Source organism: Triticum urartu, chromosome 7 (assembly GCF_003073215.2).
Source record: "Triticum urartu cultivar G1812 chromosome 7, Tu2.1, whole genome shotgun sequence".
Taxonomy (NCBI): Eukaryota; Viridiplantae; Streptophyta; class Magnoliopsida; order Poales; family Poaceae; genus Triticum; species Triticum urartu.
In genome coordinates, this window is record NC_053028.1 from 678403992 (window position 1) to 678424193 (window position 20202).

The window sequence follows — 20202 nt, forward strand, 5'->3', positions numbered from 1 at the left end:
TCCTTCATTGCAAACTCATCGGCCTCATCTTGTACCACTTCATAGTTGGAGCGTTGAATGCTTGCGCTTCCCCGGTAGAGAGACACGACACAATGCCATGCATCTTTGGCCAAGGCGGAGGGACGAAGATGAGGTAGGTCTTCGGGTGGAATTGCATCTTGAATGATGAAGAGAGCATTCTCATTGAATTGATTGTCCGCGGCTTCTCGAGGAGTGAAGTTGCTTGGATCATGTGGATAGAAACCTTCTTCAATGATTCTCCAAAGGTTAGTGTTCACATGATTTAAATGACGTTTAAAGCGGTAAACCCAAGAATCAAAATCCTCATTTTTCACAATCTTAGGGGGAGGACCGGCATGATTCAAATGAGTGGAAGGAACGGGTCCACCATAAACAAGTGGTGGTTCCACATGGGCAAAGATGCCGGTGCCATTCTTGCCACTAGAAGAAGGATCCTTTTCACTACTAGCTTCCCCCTTGTCGGGGATAGCATCCAACAACTTGTTGGCGGAATCACCCACTTTCAACGGTGCGGTGGATAGTTTAAGCCCCTCAAGAAATTTAGTAAACATGCTTTCAACTTCGGTCGTCATGGAGGTTTTCAATGTCTCCAAGGCCACATTGAACTCCTCACGAGAGACCGAAGTTCCCCCATCTCCCGTAGACGAGATCGGATTCACACCGGAGTGTTCCTCCACACCGTCTACAGTATCAACCATACTCTTTGGACGGTGAAGTCCTTAATAAAGAGACGAGGCTCTGATACCAATTGAAAGGATCGATATGGTTGACTAGAGGGGGGTTGAATAGGTAACTACCAATTTTTAGCTTTTCTTTACCAAATTAAACTTTGCATCAAAGTAGGTTGTCTAGATGTGCAACTAGGTGAGCAACCTATATGATGCAATAACAACAAGCATACAAGCAAGCAAGGGTAGAAACAATAAAGAGCTTGCACAAGTAAAGGTAAGAGATAACCAAGAGTGGATCCGGTGGAGACGAGGATGTGTTACCGAAGTTCCTTCCTTTGAAGGGAAGTGCGTCTCCGTTGGAGCGGTGTGGAGGCACAATGCTCCCCAAGAAGCCACTAGGGCCACCGTATTCTCCTCACGCCCTCACACAATGCGAGATGCCGTGATTCCACTATTGGTGCCCTTGAAGGCGGCAACCGAACCTTTACAAACAAGGTTGGGGCAATCTCCACAACTTAATCGGAGGCTCCCAACAAGACCACGAAGCTTCACCACAATGGAATATGGCTCCGAGGTGACCTCAGCCGTCTAGGGTGCTCAAACACCCAAGAGTAACAAGATCCGCTAGGGATGAGTGGGGGAATCAAAAATCCCTTGGTGGAAGTGTAGATCGGGGCCTTCTCAACCACTCCCGAGCAAATCAAAAAATTTGATTGGCTAGAGAGATAGATCGGGCAGAAATGAAGCTTGGAGTATTTAATGGAGCTTGAGCAATAAATGGAGTTTAGGGGAGGAAGAGGTGGGTGAGAAGGAGGAAGGGGACTCCCTTTTATAGTGGGGGCAACAATCCCGTTGGCCCCCACCAACCAGCCCCGCACAGGGCGGTACTACCGCTGAGAGGGGGCGGTACTACCGCCAGGCGACGGTACTGCCGCGCAAACCAGCGGTACTGCCGCGCTGAGGAGGCTTAGTAGGGAACAGACCCAAATGTGGTACTACCGCGGTGGTACGGCGGTACTACCGCTCCTCGAACGGTACTACCGCCACTACAACCGTGACTAGTGCCGCTAAACCCGACACGAGAAAAAGACCTCTCGAACCGAGGCGCTAGGAGCCAAACTACCCAGCGGTACAACGGCAGTGGGGTCAAGGGCGGTAGTACCGCTGTGGAGCGGTACTGCCGCTTGTGACCCTTCGGCCGTAGTACCGCAGGCAGTGCGGTACTACCGCTGGGGCGCGATAGAGAGAAGGGATCTCTCAAAAAGCTGAGGACCAGCGGAGGTGCCAGGCCCCCAGCGGTACTATTGCTGTGGAGCCACGGTGGTACTACCGCTGCGAAGCGGTACTGCCGCTTGTGGCTTCTCAGCGGTACTACCGCTGGGTGTGCGGTACTGCCGCTTAGACCTAGACAGAATAAGGAAGAGAGGAGAGATCTCTTCAATGGACAGGAAAAGCTCGGAGGGTGAGAAGCTGATGTGTACGTGATGATTCCACCCAAGCAAAACCCCAACGGACCCCCTCTTGATAGTACGGTGCCCTCTACGCAACTAGTCCACCTAGAAAGAAACGAAAGAGCTACACCATCTTGAAATACACTCCGAGGGGAAGAAAGCGTCTCGTGTCAGGGGAGAATCTGAGAATAATTCAACGCACAAGATTAGTCCGCAAACATGTTGTCATCAATCACCAAAACTACCTTGAGAGAGATATGCCGTAACACTACCATTGTCCGCTTTGTACATGCACATGCTATGTGGGTGAAATTATGATACCATGCCAACTTTCAACTTTTTCAGAGTTCATTTGAAATGCTTTCATGTCTTATGGTTCGGCCCTCGTAATACCATGACCATTAGTCCCTGGCCCATGCCAACTTTCAACTTTCAACTTTCTAAAACTAATGGCACTAACAGAAAGTTTATAATTTTGCTCCTCGCCCCTGGCCCATGACCATTAGTCCCGGTTTGTGCCACAAACCGGGACTAAAAGGTTGGTCCTTGTTGCGGGCAGAGTTTAGTCCCACCTCGCCAATCGAAGGGGGCTCACACCGGTTTATAAGCCCTTCCTTCTCTGCCTTGTTGAGCTCCTCTCAAAGTGAAAATAGATACCCTAATAGAGAAAAGTTTAACCTAAATTCATAGTGAATTTCTCTGAAATTCATAGAAATTACTAGGAATTTAGGTTGAATTTTCTCTATAAGCGCATCTATTCTCATTTTTTAGTAAGTTAATCACAAACTTGTGATTCAAACAATTTTCAAAGAATTCAAATTTTAACTATTCAAATTTGAAAACTAATGGCACTAACAGAAAGTTTATAATTTTTCTAAAACTAATGGCACTAACAGAAAGTTTATAATTTTACTAACCTAAAAGCAAACAGAATTAAAAATTAAAGCAAAAAACAAAAGAAAATAAATAATGCAGAAAAAAAAACAAAAAAACTGGAAAAAATAGCAACAATAAGTATTTTGTTGTAAGTAGAAACAAAATAAAATAAATAAAGCAACAGAAAGTTTATAATTTTGCTGACCTAAAAGCAAAAAAGAATTAAAAAATAAAGCAAAAAACAAAAGAAAATAAATAATACAGAAAACAAAACAAAAAAACTGGAAAAAAAATGAAAATAGCAACAATAAGTATTTTGTTGTAAGTAGAAACAAAATAAAATAAATAAAGCAACAAAGAAAACAAAAAAAGTGTTTTCAAATTTGAAAACTAATGGCACTAACAGAAAGTTTATAATTTTTCTAAAACTAAAAGCAAAAAAGAATTAAAAAATAAAGCAAAAAACAAAAGAAAATAAATAATGCAGAAAACAAAACAAAAAAACTGGAAAAAAAATTAAATATAGCAACAATAAGTATTTTGTTGTAAGTAGAAACAAAAAACAAAAAAAGTGCCACCTACTGGGCACCCACGGCCTGAATACGACTAGAAACCCTACCATGGGCCAGGATTCAGGCCCGCAGGAGGCCCAGTAGGCCCACAGGCACACATTGCACGGTTAGGCCCGAAAGCCTGCTTTAGAGAGGAGCTCGAGAGGGAAGGCGCACCGCACCTTATAAACAGGTGCGGCTCCCTCTCAACTAGCGAGGTGGGACTAAACATTTGGGCGCGGGGCAGCGCAAGGCCTTTGGTCCCGGTTGGTGCCACCAACCGGGACCAATGCGCCGTCTATATAAGCAAGACTTGTGAAAAAATTCGTTCAGTTCTTCCATCGCGCCCCGACGACGCCGCCAGGCTGCCCCTCTGCGCCTCGCCGTCGCCGTCGTCGCCCTGCCTCCGACGCCGTCCCGCGCCGCCCTGACGTGGTCACCGCGCGCCACCCCGCGCCATCGCGGTCTCTCCGCGCCGCCCCGACGCCGTCGCCTCCCCGCGTCGCGCCCCGACGCCGTCGCCGCCCCGCCTCTGCCTCACCGTCGCCTCTGCCTCGCCGCGCCCCAGCTGCCCCGCGCCATCGTCGCCTCTGCCTCGCTGTGGTCTGGGCCGGCACCGCCCCCCTCTTCCCCCTTTTTTTTGCAAACACATATTTTTTTCCTGCAGATTATATGTATATGTATGAGTATATGTATGAGTATATGATGATGTATGAGTATATGTATGTGCTGAAAAGATAGATTTTTAGAAAAATACTATTTTTTCTGTTGATGATATGATGATGTTTTTTTCATATATGCATTTTTTCATATATGTATTAATTTTTTAAGTTGCTAATAGATATCGATTTTAGGTTAGTGCATTTTATCACTGATTTTAGGTTAGTTGATCGATTTAGTACATTTTATGTTTGTTGCATTTTATGTTTGTTGCATTTTAGGTTAGTGCATTTGCTAAGTGATATTAAGAAAGGAAGGAAAAGAAGGATAGGAAAGAAGAAAATAAGAAGAGGAAACAAAAAACAAGAGGAGAGGAAGAAAAGGAGAAATAAATAAGAAGAAGAAAAAAGAAGAAAAAGAAGAGGAGAAGAAGAAAGGAATAGTGGAGAAGAATTTTAGGTTAGTTGATCGATTTAGTACATTTTATGTTTGTTGCATTTTATGTTTGTTGCATTTTAGGTTAGTGCATTTGCTAAGTGATATTAAGAAAGGAAGGAAAAGAAGGATAGGAAAGAAGAAAATAAGAAGAGGAAACAAAAAACAAGAGGAGAGGAAGAAAAGGAGAAATAAATAAGAAGAAGAAAAAAGAAGAAAAAGAAGAGGAGAAGAAGAAAGGAATAGTGGAGAAGAATTTTAGGTTAGTTGATCGATTTAGTACATTTTATGTTTGTTGCATTTTATGTTTGTTGCATTTTAGGTTAGTGCATTTGCTAAGTGATATTAAGAAAGGAAGGAAAAGAAGGATAGGAAAGAAGAAAATAAGAAGAGGAAACAAAAAACAAGAGGAGAGGAAGAAAAGGAGAAATAAATAAGAAGAAGAAAAAAGAAGAAAAAGAAGAGGAGAAGAAGAAAAGAATAGTGGAGAAGAAGAGCTTCTCCACTATTCCTTTCTTCTTCTCCTCTTTTTTTCTTCTTTTTTTTCTTCGATCTTCTCCTCTAGCTATTCCTTTCTTCGAGGGTTCTATAGGGTCGAGGGATCGAGGGTCGAGGGTTCCAGGGTCGTCTAGGGGTCGAGGGTTCCAGGGTCGTCGAGGGTTCGAGGGGTCGAGGATCGCCGAGGGGTCGAGAGAGGTTTCCTAGTGTCAAAGTATTGAAGAAATCCATGGCTTCATCATTAGCCGCCAGGACATGACGAAGTCCTCCAAAGTTATTTTGGAATGGTGTCCCGGATAGGATAATTTGCCTTTTTGTATGAATTTCAGCAAAGGCCTTCCAAATAACGATATTCGGAAGGTTCTTGCTGAACTTTGTACCAAAAAGCGAATTATCTTATCTGGGACTCCGTTCCAAAATAACTTTAGAGAGCTTCGTACCATCATGCACCTGTTACTTTCGCCTGATGATGAAGACATGGTTTTGTTGAATCCTTTGACACTAGGCAACCTCCCGACCCCTCGGCGATCCTCTCGAACATGAGAGGAAGAAGAGGATAAAAAAAGAAGAGGAAGAAGAAAAAAAAAGAGGAGAAGAAAGAATAGAGGAGTAAAGAATAGAGGAGTTCTACTCCTCTATTCTTTCTTCTCCTCTTTTTTTTCTTCTTCCTCCTCTTTTTTTTATCGGGAACGAGGGTCGTCGAGGGTCGCCGAGCGGTAGAGGAGAAACCCTAAATAGAAAGTATCGTCGGTGTGAGATACATGTACCGTCGGTGTCGGACACTACATCCATGTCCCACAAGTGGCGCGGGCTTCGAAGCCCACGTCACTTGTGGGACGTGGATGTAGTGTCCGACACCGATGGCCACATGTATCTCACACCCATGATACTTGCTATTTAGGGTTTCCTCTACCGTTCGGCAACCCTGACCCTCGACGACCCTCGTTTCCGATAAAATAAAGAGGAAGAAGAAGAAAAAAAAAAGAGAAGAAGAGAAGAAGAAGAAAAAAAAGAGGAGAACTGAACGGTAGAGGAAACCCTAAATAGAAAGTATCGTCAGTGTGAGATACATGTGCCGTCGGTGTCGGACACTACATCCACGTCCCACAAGTGGCGCGGGCTTCGACGCCCACGTCACTTGTGGGACGTGGATGTAGTGTCCGACACCGACGGCCACATGTATCTCACACCCACGATACTTGCTATTTAGGGTTTCCTCTATCGCTCGGTGACCCTCGACGACCCTCGTTCCCGATAAAAAAAAGAGGAAGAAGAAGAAAAAAAGAGGAGAAGAAAGAATAGAGGAGTTCTTACTCCTCTATTCTTTCTTCTCCTCTTTTTTTTTCTTATTCCTCTTCTTTTTTTATCCTTGAAGCGTTGTCGAGGCCACCCCAAACCCTAGAGAAGCAGCGTCGAGGCCACCCCAAACCCTAGAGAAGCAGTGTCGAGGCCACTAATTAATATTAGTTCTACGTTTTTGCTACTAATATATCCATCTGTCATGTTTGAATAATAATTGCCATGTTGTCAATATTTGTAGAAACTATGGACACCGCCCGAGACGAAGTACAAGAAGAGTTGTTGGGGGACATAATCGCACGAGGAAGTGATGCCATCTGCTCGTTGTTTCTCGACGACACTGATGGTCTGGAAGCAGCTGGCTATGATTATAATGGCTCCGGTGACCTAATGCCGGTGCAAGAAGGAGACCGTGAGGGCGGCTCCGGTGACCCAATGCCGGTGCAAGAAGGAGACCGTGATGACGTCTCCGGTGACCGAACCGAGTCCGGCCAGGTATATATATTAGTTAAGCTTCTGCTGACTAGCTAATTGATGGATTCATTGTTTTGGTATGTACACATATTAATTAAGTCTTTGTTCTTTTTTTCTAGCCCTTCGGACCGAGCACAACTTCGGTAAAGAGACGAGGCCCGAAGAAAAAGTTGAGCTCGGATGAAAAGTTTGAGATCATAGCAATCGCGCCCGACGGCCAACCGATTGAACCCCTCCGGACAAAGAGCGCATTTGTTGCTCAGTGCGGGGTTTTGGTTAGGGACAAGATCCCGATCAGCATCCAGCAATGGTTTAAGCCGGCTACAGAAGACCCTGAGGTGTCTTATGTCAATGATATGCAGAAAAATGATCTTTGGACTGAGCTGAAGTCAAATTTCACCCTACCGCCAGAGGATAATCCAGAGAAGCCAGTTAAAGAGCAATTAATCAAGTCTTTTGCTCTTAAGAGGATGGCAGAACTATTCAGGAGGTGGAAGAAAGAGCTGAATAAGTTTGTCGAAAATAATGAGACACCAGAATTCAAGGGCAGATATGAGAAGATCAGAGATCGCTGGCCCGCATTTGTGGCCCACAAGACATCGGAAAAGAGTAAGAAGATGTCGGCGACAAACAAGCAAAATGCTGCGAAGAAGAAGCATCACCATCGCACGGGGTCAGGTGGCTACCTCATAGCCCGGCCTAAGTGGGCCATGACTGAGAATGATCTGGTTGATAAAGGGATCGAACCAGAGACAATTAACTGGCCAGACCGTTGCCAGACTTGGTTCTTCGGGGCTGGCGGAACCTTGGACCCTGTAACAGGGAAGTGCATTTGGACGAACGATCAAATGGACATACCAGTCAGGAAGCTTCAGCACTATATCGAAGCAGCGCAGCACTTCTTTGAATGGGTGAAAGCAAAGAAACATCCACCTCCGGAGGAGAAGGTAGATCTGGTGAAAGCGAAGCGCACTCTGGCTGCCCTGACAAAACCACCCAAGTCTCCGCCGAAAGGAAACTATGAGCGCATTATTGGAAAGGAATTTGCCGAAGCGGAGCGGTCGGGAAGTACTGTTAGTGATCAAAGGCTGAAAGAACGACGAGTTGGGAAACAAATTGCCCAGCTCGGTGAACAAGCGAAGCAATCGTGCCCCCCGCTCAAGGTGCCTAGCGACAACGTCGCTAATGATCCGAGGATGGTGCCCGATTATAGCAATCTTGCCGATTACCTGCCCGACGATGTACATTATGAACCCATGGAGGTGCAGATACAAAGATATGAGTACGGGAAGCCTCTCGTCAAAGATGAAAGATCTCCATCAACGATGATGCGAAGATTGCATGATTGGTACTTGAAAATCTGCAGAGACTCTGGGGGGAGGAGTACCTTGTATGTGAAAGTTAAAAAGGAGCATGACCTCGTTGGAATTGAACTGTTGCCTGTTCCATTTGAGGAGTTCTTTCAGTTTTTCAATCAATTGGCCCTCGATAAAACAACGGTCACCTGCTACTGTCTGTAAGTAGTACTACTTCTGTCATTAAGTCTCTCTATATAGCTCAGCTCTTTCATTGCATGTATTTATAATCATCCTCACTATATTATGCAGATTGAAGATCGCCGAATTGAAGAAAAGACAAGTCGGTGATATTGGGTTCATTAACACATATCTCATAGATGCAACTCAGGTTAAATTTCATGCCGCAGCTACCGAGGCCAACTTGCTACGATCGTTGGTAATAAATGAAAACAAAGATATAATACTCTTTCCTTACAACTTCAAGTGAGTGTTACTGTCTTGTGCGTATTCGGTTTCCCTTATATATTAGTCAAGGTTATAGTAATGTAATTGATGAGTTATGCATGCATGTGCAGTTTCCACTATATTCTCCTAGAGATTAAGCTTGAGCAGGGACTAGTAACCGTCTTAGACTCAAGATGAAAAGATCCCCAGGACTATGCAGACATGACTCAAATACTCGAGAAGTAAGTTAAATCAATCATTATCCACCATATCAGCAACTTTGTTCATTTCCTGATATATCAAGTAATTGTTTTCTTTGTCCGGAGGGTTTGGAGAAAATTCACCAGAAAAGCTCCGGGACTGCCGAAGAAGCTGCAATTTAGACACCCGAAAGTAAGTACTATAGTAGCATGTTCCACGCATCTACTAGTGATTCAAGCGCTAGTTTCATCAATATCATTTGACATTCTTGCTTATCAGTTTGATTGACCTCTATTTCTTGTAAAGTGGTTGTGGCAGGAATAAGGGAATGATTTCTGTGGATACTACGTTTGCGAGTCCATCCGCCACGACCTGTGAGCGGGGCTACACTGACGAACAATATGAAGTACGTAAATAACAACATTCACAATTTTATTTTATTACCATCATTTGTGTTGAGTTTCATTCATTCATATATATATATATATATGTATTGACCCCCTTCTTTAAATTAGATGTTTCGGAAGCGGGATGAACTCCTAGCACCAGCTTGCATGCGAGCAATTCAAGAGGAATTGGCGGCATTCTTTCTAGACCACGTGATCGCTGAAGACGGAGAATACTATGTGGACCCTGACTCCGTATGATTATATTTGTAAGAGATAATTATTGTATATATGTAGCCGGCAGTGTCGGATAGATATACGAGAACTTGTCGTTCGACCAATCTCTCGGAGAAGGAGAGGTGGTCGATATCACTTCTCTCTGTATGCATATATGTTCATGACGATCTTCTGTTTCCTTCGTTTGCTTACTAGCTAGCTAGCGTGTCTAGTCCTCTCTATACGTATGTATAGTATGTAGCGTCGACCAAGCACGGACATAAGAGAGGACACTTCTCTCTATTAATTATAGCTAGCTAACACAATATATGAAACACCTAAATTAACCCCCCAAAACCCCCAAACCCCCCCCCCTTCAAAAAAACAAAAACCCCGGCCACAGAAATGCTGACGCGTGGATGCCTATTGGTCCGGGTTGGTGGCACCAAAGGGTCTCCTGCCTGGGCTCCGCGCACAGGCCACGTGGAGGCCCATCTGTCCCGGTTCTGGATTGAACCGGGACTAAAGGGACAGGGCATTAGTACCTATCCTTTAGTCCCGGTTCCAGAACCGGGACAAAAGGCCCTTACGAACCGGGACAACAGGCCCTTTTTCTACCAGTGTTGGTGAAAACACATGTGTTTGACATCACATATTTGAAATGACATCACAGACTTCTAATCCTGGCACCGCCACTGAGGTCCGTGCCAATTTTAATAGCATTCGGACATCTAAGTACCTCTCAGGAAAAAAATCAATGCAAACAAACAGCAAACTTTTTCAGACCCTAATTCTTTTTTTTTGCACTATTCCTCTGCCCAACTTCCTCATAGGGTAATCAATCACCATAATTTACTTACCTATTGACTCAATTTTACTTTAATTTACTTACCAAATTTAGGTAAATCACAGGGCATAATTTGATAAATATTTATTTACACCGTCACATGAATACAAGTAGGTAATTCACAAGCTAGCGTAATAATAGAATATTTATACCCCATTGTAACGCATGGACATTTTTCTATACATCTAAAACAACTTCTTTTTTATCAGGGGGACATCTGAAACTTCTGAGGAAACCAAGTGTTTAACAAAAAAAAAAACTACCATATTCCAACCAACCCTGACTGCAAACTATCACTCTACAAAATTTAGCTAAGAACTACCGCTCTACGTCATACACTTTTCCAAACAAACTGCCACTTTGAGTTAAGTATTGTTCCGAGCATTTTAAACCTGATTATGACAGGCTAGGCCACCCGTCGGGCTAAAATTCCTCGAGAGCGGCAAAACTACCGTGCATAGCATATACCGTGTCTAGATCTTCCACTCATTTTTTTACCGAGATTCGTGGCCAAAAGAAATTACTGTGTATGCAAACCAGTAATCATCACTCCTCTTGTCACATGCTCAGCTTGTGTGTGTCAGTGCTATTTCCTGCCCTGTGCATGGGCGTGCCCCTCATTGCAACTCTATCAGGAAATATATTATCTCTTTCTGTGTAAATGATTTAAATACCTCATATCTTCTAAGTGCAAAAGTGTGTTTTACATTCTATCTGGACAAATGTGTTTATTTTGATGAGATATTTAAAACATGACCAATATTGAATATGTTTTTGAAAACTTATTTTTTTTCTTACGGCTCAAATACACTTTGACTATTGCCTAAAAGAAAATTGAAATAAGCACATATGTCTTGTAAACGTGTCATACATCAGACTTACGATTCAAAAGCATCTCCCGCAAAATAAAAAAGACTCACGATTCAAAAAATAAAATGGATTTAATCTTTGGAATCATAAAAAAAGGCATGGATGAGTGAAATGCAAGAGCATGTAACCAGGGAAAGTTTATGTGCACATGCGAAAAGGTGACTGATTGATAGGGCGTTAACCGCTAAAACTGAGGCCCAGATTGAGATTAACAAAGCACTGCAGTAAATACATGCATGCATGGGTTGGAATCTCAAAGATGATGAGTGGCTGAGACATGCACGGTAGGTACCATGCATGGTAGAATCTCTTTTCTCAAAATTCCTCTCAATGGCCAGAAAACCTTCAAGGAGCTAGCCGACACCCCTACCGGGTTCATTGGCCTTCCACCCGTTCTGGCGTCCCAGTGCCTTGCGTGTACTGCATTGGGCTTGCGCCATTCCTCTTTGGCATCGGTGAGGCGGAACGTCCTAGTCCGATGCTTCGGGAGCACGGGCACAGCGAACCACTCGGCAGAGCAGCTCATGGACTCCGAGAAGGGCAAGAAACTTCAGCTCAGGCGAGCAAGAGGCCGCGACCACGGCCTGAAGCGACGGCACGTGGACTGGTACATTGGTCGAGCGCCGTCGCCCGGAGCGCCAGTAGTAGGTCGTCCTTGGCGACGAGGACGGCCAGAGAGAGAGAGAGAGAGGTGACATGCGGCGGCAAAAGGGAAGATTCAATGGCAAAGCTCACCTCACGGGCGAGGTCCAGCAGGATGGTGGAGGAGGAACATTTTGGGCGCCTCAAGGTGTTTGAGAGAATGTCCACGAGAGAAAAATGGAGTGGATGGAGGAGAGAGATTGCTAACATGTTGGGTCGTAGTGTCATAATGGTCAACCCTAATAAGGGGCGCAACATGCAGGCCCAACCTGTCATAATCCTTGTTAAACCGTCAAATTGACCACTTTTGTGACATGGTAGTTTTTTGCAAAAAAAAAATGTATAGTAGTTCTGAGCTAAATTTTGTAGTCGTAGTTTGTAGTCAAGGTTGGTTGGAATGTGGTAGTTTTTTTCTAGGGGTAAAGCCATGTTTATTAATCAAAAACTACAACTAGTGAGACATAATTTGCTCATGTGGTTGGCCAAACCAAACATGACAACCCGGGCTATCAAAAGAAAAATTCTAGCTAAACTCGACATTGACCGCACAACCTTCAAAAGTAAAAAAAAATTACAATTAAAAGTAGCTACTCTAGTTTTGATCTCGTGATGATTGCTCACCATTGCTGCCTTGCTTTATATCTTCCACCACTTGCTTTGAGTCAAAAGCAATAACAATGTTGTGCTAATGATAGGGCTTCTCGGCAAGTTATTGCCTCCAGCGTGAAAGGGTCACAAACTCCTTCAATGACCAGAGAGGAGTTGCCAAGGTAGTTTCCAACATTATCTCTGGAAACAGCCGATGCCGACCCCCCCCCCCCTACCTGGTCTTACAGCCGCATCAAGATGGCTTTTAGCATGCCCCTATGGGGGCTCCTTTGGACATTGAACTCATGTACTCGCAGGCGCTCCGAAATGAACCTGCATAGTGTTTGGAAGATTCCTTCATGGATAGCCTTGCCTCGAGATGACCATATGGCCCACAGTGTGACCGCCATCTTCACAAAATTGCTCATGTGATAATGTCTCAAGAAGAGAGAAGAGCCATTGTTTTGCATTAGGTTTCGTCGTAGCAACCAAACATTGACCTAGTTCCCCATCGACTAGGGCCATGAACAGCTCGATGTCGTGCATTCAAATTCCCGTGGCGAGTGCCGCCAAGAGTCCTCACATCTTCTGTGGTGAGTGATTTTTCGAAAGACGCCATAAAAACATTCTGATTTTTCCTGGTACCTAAGTTTTCCGTAAGGATTTCCACGCCCCTTCTTCGTTCGTACCTGAAGAGAGCCAACAGAACCCTCAAGCCAAGCACTCTATGAAACCCTTCCGAGTAGTGGGCCTCCCAGCTATGGGTCAATTGCTTTAGCCAAAGAAATCATAAGTTGTAGCAAACCGGGACATAACAAACATTGCTGATAGCCAATCCTCCTTCGAAGATCCAATCATACTTAGGCTGCACACGTGGTCATGCTACTGATTGAAAGATGGAAGAGACAACGGTGGTGGCGATGGTGGCCACCATGGTGTCGCTCCCAAAGGACGTCGTCGCAAGATCCTACTCTAAGTGGAGAATACAAGTATACAACCGATCTCTTCCGTTGTGCCCATGCCATGCAAGCCATGGAACAGCCTTGTAGGCGGCGCCTCCTTCCTCTGCCGTCGATGGTCAGATGATAGGGGGCGTCATTGACCTTCCTAGCTAGGTTCTTCACTAAAGAACGGACCGGGCCCTATATTAGGGACATAACCTTCATGACTTTCTACGTCTGGACTACAGGACCAAACACAGACTCTGCTCCCTCGGCTCCTTCCCCAACAATGCCGACTCTTGCCTCTTCAATGGCACAGTGTCGCTCACCACGCGCTACGGCCCCCTACTCATGCACCAGGCTACTCGGCTTTCTTTGTCATGGGCGCTCGACAAACCTCTACATGTTATCATCCAGCAAAGGCTAGGTGGAGCACACCGAAAAACCCGATTTTTTACACTGCCATGGAGATCCACGAATGTACGAGTGTAGGCCAGTCTAGCATCCCGACACAATGGTGTGTCGTGGTAAGGTGCACAAGAGCATTGCGTACCAGTAGGATTTATACTATCTTGAGGTGAACATGGAGACGTTTCAAGTCTCTCGGACCTGGATGAGAAGTTCCGCAAACTACGATGAACCGCAAGTCAAGATCACGACCAATGGGACACCCTCGGTGTTATTTCTACCAGGACCAGGCCTTTGGCTAGAGTCTACAAGTGGCTGGACGGTAAAAAGAGTGATGATGGTGCTACTGCTGGATGGCTCTGCACTCACACTGTCAAATTGAAACCACCTAGGCAGATTGAAAGAAAAGCAATGCAAATAGATTTGAGCTTGTTAGGAGAGAAAAATGGCATGATGCTACTCGGCTGGCGTTGGAGTATTTCGACTTGTCTCGCTGACTCTCAAATATCTAGCCAAGCATTTCATCTCAAGATTCTATCAACATGTCCAATTGCAACCTACTACTAGTACATAGTAGTACTACTTGGCATCACCATCGCCATAAATAGAAGGCTCCATTAAATGAAAAAGAGGAACGTAGCACAATTTTTACAATGAAGAGAAGAGGCAAAAAAAGAAATAGGGGGAGAGCTGCAGATTAGATGCACATACCGTGTAGCAAAAATAAAAAAGGCAGATTTTCAAAACTAAAATATATAATGGCATAGAAGACCAAAAATCTAATTGAACAAAAACCACGACGAGTAATTTGGATCAGAGGGAGTAGTACGTATGGCATAAAAACTTTGCTGATGCAGATGCTCGAGAAACGTAGCACAATTTGTACATTAAGAGAAGAAAACCTTGCGCAGAATAAAATATTCAACGACTCAATGGGAATGCTAAGCGAAGATGCAAAGCCCTCTGCCTCTTCCAAGGGCCCTCGGCACACAGGATTGTTTTTTATTGAAACAAAGTAGAGCCTATTGATGCATCAGCTAGTGCAGGAAGAGTAAAATAGCTCAATATCCAGTTCTTTATGAGCATATGTCTACGTGTCGTCGATGACAACATATATTTCAGCAATACCCCAACACTGCTATAAATCATGTATACCAAAAATCAATGGGTAGATTCAAAACCAAATAGATACAGTATCTTATTGACGACAGCAAAGACGAAATGTAATACTGTATCTTATTGCTGAGGTGCCATAGTGCAGCAAATGCATGAATGAAAAAGAGCAATGTAGCACAATTTATACAGTAACACAACAAAGGTATGAAAGGAAGAAAACCATGTGCAAAATAAAATGCAGGAACGACTAAATGGGGCAAAAAAACAGAATATGCAAGTAACAAAGGACATACAGTTGCAAATAATAGCATAGTTTGAACAAGAGATGTGAAACGCTCTGCTTGCTTCCCGGGCCCTCAGCACACATGATTGTTTTTTATTCAAACAAAGTAGAACCTATTGATGCATTACTAATTCAAAGCATTCTGAGCGTAAAATAGCTCAACATCCAGTTTGCTATGAGCTATCTCATAAGTGTCATAGATGATAACATATACTACAGTGAGATCCCAATACTGCTATATAAATCATTAATATATTGAGAAGAATCAAACCAATAATATTCAAAAATATACATAAGCACATAACCACAAATTGTAGAAAGAGAGGTCATATTTAATTAAAAAAATGGGAGGCTCAGAGTTGGCTCGTCTATCATATGGCCACTCTGTATCCGATAAGTTTAGTGATCCATGTTGGAGATGGCCTTAAACCCGTGACATTTTAGCATTCAAATGGTTGCTCACCGAAAGCAAGCAGTCCTGATTTGCACACTTCCACCTAGTCACACAAAACCCTAACCCCAACCCATACCATAAAAACAAGCAATGGTATCTGATCTCAGTACACCCCTGAATGAGCCTTGCTCATCATCACCATCAGCAACACTTAGCGCCAATCCCACAAAAAGAATAACAGAGAGAAGCCAATTGTCAAAGAACAAAAGATGACCAGAAACCACACATGAATCGGTGAAAGCAGAAAGAATCACTATATCAGGAGCAAATCATGATCTAGTGGACACAAAAACTGGGACATGCATAAGTAAATGGCTCAGATATACCCCCATCTCGACACCATAACTGAACTTCTGGTAGAATAACCATGAACATCTTCTATTTGTGAATGGAGGGAGTAATAATTAGCCGCTAAACTGGTTACTTGTTGTGACACAAGCCATCCTAGTTTAGCACCAACTGAATCAATTCAGGTGTTAGATAGAAGCTCTCACGGGGAAGCTATTATCATCACAGCCATTCATTAACATGACACGAAAGAAACAGTATTCTTGAAATCTGAACCTGCCCTATACAACCCTTAAGTTGAAACCAATAACTTGGTAAAGAGTAACCAAAAGTACAAACTGATAAGTAGATAAAGAATAGAGTAGAAGGATGAAATTGTCAAGTCAAATAGCAATTGAAACAAGCAAACTGACCCAGCACCAAATAAAATGGTTTCAAAAAATATCCAAGGGACAGCAGAGTTATCATAGACTTTCAAGAATAAGGAAGAACAGAAAAGAAAGAACGGAAGACAAGAATAAGTTCGGCTGGAGTACTGTTCCTAAAACAACAGAACTGGTTGACATCTGCAAAACCAACAAAATGATACTCCCTCCGTTCCTAAATTTTTGTCTTTTTAGAGATTTCAAATGGACTACCACATACGGATGTATATAGACATATTTTAGAGAGTAGGAAATAGGCAAAAATATAAACTTGCAAAACAGTCCTATGCATCCACCAGAACATGATTTTACATGGATGCAAGTGAGCAAGAACACAAATTCCCAAAAAGGGAAAGATCGGTTCAAATTTTGTTGAGGAAACTATCATTTTTACTCAGAATAATCGAAGACAAGTTTATGTCAGCCATGTTCTATCATCATCGCCCCAGTTAAACTGGTTACTTGCTATGACACAAGCCATCCTAGTTTAGCACCAACTGAATCAATTCAGGTGTTAGATAGAAGCTCTCACAGAGAAGCTATATCATCACAGCCATTCATGAACATGACATGAAAGAAACCATAATCTTGACATCTGAACGCCCTATATGACCCTTAAGTTGAAACCAGTAAAGAAGTGAGGAGTAACCAAAAGTACAAACTGATAAGTAGATAAAGGGTATAGTAGAAGAATGTGATTATCAAAAGTCAAATAGCAATTGAAACAAGCAAACTGACCCCGAACTCAATAAGGTAATCCCAAAAACTATCCAAGAGACAGCAGAATTATCACAACCATTCACGGAAAAGTAAGAACAGAAAAGTAAGAACAGAAAAGAAAAGGCCCGAATGCACCAAACTGGCTCCGACCATGGACAGCAAAATCATGAGAAGGCAAACCAAACACTACAAGAGATGATTTGCGTGTATCTGCTCCTAATGAGATAGCAAATGCCACAACCGTGACAATTCATCACTTTTAAACATAAAAAGGCAATAGGAATAAATAAATGTGTAGAGGGCACAATATTAGTTGCATTGAGATTTGAGAGGGCTCAGATTCGCCTTTGATAGATCATACAACCTAGCTCCACCATCTTCTTTCACCAGATCAACCCCCACCAATGAAGTCAGGCTCCTCTGGTTATCACTCAACAGAATGACCATCCAAGACAGAGCCGTCAATACTCGGTGAGAATGAAAAGGTTCTCAAAGAGGGGGGAGTGGGTTTTTGATGCCCACAGCTCCTCGAATAATCGAAGACAAGTTTATGTCAGCCATGTTTTATCATCATCGCCTCAGATAAGTTACCAACAAGGTTCATTTTGTGCTGATCTTTTCCAAAAAGGGTCAAAACACTGATTTCGGCCGCAACATGATACACACATACTCCCTCTGTTCCAAATTAGTCGTCGCAGAAATGGATGTATCTAGAACTAAAATACATCTAGATACATCCATACCTGCGACAAGTAATTCGGAACGGAGGGAGTACATGCATGCATACGTCACTCTGGGGTTGAGAGTTCTGACACCATTGACAATGTCAAGGCCAAGATCAAGGACAAGGAGGGCATCCCCCCTGACCAGCAGGGCCTTATCTTTGCCGGTAAGCAGCTGGACGGTGGCCGCGGCCTCACTGACTACAACATCCAGAAGGAGTCCACCCTTCACCTGGTGTCGCCTCTGTTGTGGCCATCCATCCATCCATCAGTCTCAGGAGCTGCTCACACCTGGCTCGACCGACCAAACCTCTCGCTCGGAGGACACCTCTCAGACAACGCCGTACAGTTCCCAGCCCACGCCACAACCGGATCCAAGGAAATGGAATGTCGGTGGCTGGCGGCACCATAGCGACGGGACTGAGAGGGCGGCCCCCCAAACGATGGGCCAGCGAGTCGGCAATTGGTCAGCAAGTCTGGTTGTAGATGCTCTTAGTACCCATACACACCACCACCACCACCACCACCACCACGGCTGTCTTGATTGCTCAAGACATGATTATTTCAGCAACAATCTTCATCATCGCCCCGCCACTATTTTCTCTGGTGAGAAAAGAGGTTGCACGCCAAGCAACATGACCATGATATTTCTTTACAGAGGGAGTAGTACCCTGCATGCGTGCACGCATGGAGCGATCAGGCTCAGGAGCTGCTCATACCTGGCGTCAACCGACCAAACCTCCCAGCGCGGAACACACATCAGACAACACCGTACGGTTCCAAGCCCACGCCGCAACCAAATCCAAGCCAGTGGAGCGGCGGTGGCTGGCGGCGCTGTAGCGGTGTGGCCACCGGGACGATGGTTCAGCGATCCGGCAACGAGCGCTCCCCTGATTCGGGTTAGGGTTTAGGTGCGGGCGTCCACACCGAGGGAGAGAGAGAGAGAGGGAGAGAGTATGCAAGGGACCAATGAACCAGGACCGAGGTAGTAGTACCAAATCCGAAGCAAGATGCAGGCAAGCTGCGAAGAATCCATGGACGGCGGCTCAGATCCGATCCCGCGCCGGCCCGAGCGAGAAAGCCCTCGATCGAAACCCGCCGCTCGGTCCCCAGCCCGCGCGGCCGCGGACGGCTCCCGCACCGGCGGCGGCCCCGAGGGGCCTCCAAGCCGATGCGCGATCCGGCGCGGGGGAGGGGAGGGGCTGGCCACGGCGAGCGGGGACCCGGCGAGTCCGTCGGTCGGTAGCTGGGGAGGGACGCGATCATCGGCCACGCCGTGCGGGACGGGCGCGGCGGCGGGATTCGATCCGATCTAGCCAGAGCGGTCGCCTCGCCTGCTCTGCTCCGCGGCCGCCACGCGCTGGAACTGATCCTAATCCGAGCTAGCTAGCGAGGGTTCGTCGACGGGAGATGGGGACCGGATCCAGATGGATCTCCGCTCCGCTCCAGAGGGGGGGGGGGGAGTGGAGGGGAAGAGAGGATACAGGCGCGGGCGAACGGAGGAAGTCACCGACTAGGGCGTGCTTGGCTCCTTGGACAACCTCATCCTGGCTGAGTCGCCTGGATAAGCTGGTGCAAAAAAGAGTTGAGATGATTATCTAGGGCAAAGAAGACATAGTGGTCCTCCAATACATGAGCTAGTAAATTGGTACTATATAATAAAATTATTGGTATCAACACAAGGCAACATCAACCACTCACTACTGTTTGGAAATTTTCATAAGCTTCGTCACCACATTTAAATCAGAGCTGCACTACAATTTTACAAACAGACAAAAAACACAAATAGAAAACATATCTACAGAATTATAGATCTGATTTTCTCCATTCAAAATGTCGGCGAATGTCAATCAAGTTCATTGGATACATAGCATGACAATCAAAGCTCTAACTTACGCGGTGTACATTTCTAGTCGTTGGTCTGATCTAAATGCAGATTTACAATTAGAGTGCAAGATTCTACTACCATTTTGTGTTGTTTGGCATTTCAGTTCCTCATCTAGTGACAACGTGCCAAGTTAGCAGCATGAATGAGTTAAAAGAAACAATTATGGTCGTAGCAGCATGAATAATGGAGCTAATAATGGAATGTACCCTCATAACTAACCACTTATACATCTATCTTATCCTAGTGTCCCTTTACAGAATATCTTGTAATGTGATAGCTGCTTTCTTTCCTCTAGAACCACAATAATTAGGTTGTTCGGATTGAATGCGGAAAGTTCTTCACCTCATTTTTACTAAGTCGGTTTACCTCCTTATGGAATATGAGAGAATCTTTTTAGATATGAGACATCCTCTCAAACATTAGACATAAACAATACGAAGCGAGCACAATTAGCATTATTGTATATAAAAAAATCTTTTTTATAGTTTCTCGAAAGATAATGACAACAGTAAGATCATTTCAAGACAAA

The 20202-nt window shown here is 44.5% G+C and overlaps 1 protein-coding gene across 1 annotated transcript; it reads right to left on the minus strand.

The window, feature by feature from the left end:
- Window positions 1–17387: 17387 nt before the first annotated feature.
- LOC125522556 lies at window positions 17388–19352 on the minus strand. The gene is made up of 2 exons (XM_048687603.1): window positions 17836–19352; window positions 17388–17730 (listed from the first exon to the last, which is right to left on the minus strand). Exons 1-2 carry the CDS (start codon window positions 18048–18050, stop codon window positions 17694–17696), a joined length of 252 nt encoding a protein of 83 aa, XP_048543560.1. The 5' UTR covers window positions 18051–19352; the 3' UTR covers window positions 17388–17693.
- Window positions 19353–20202: the final 850 nt, after the last annotated feature.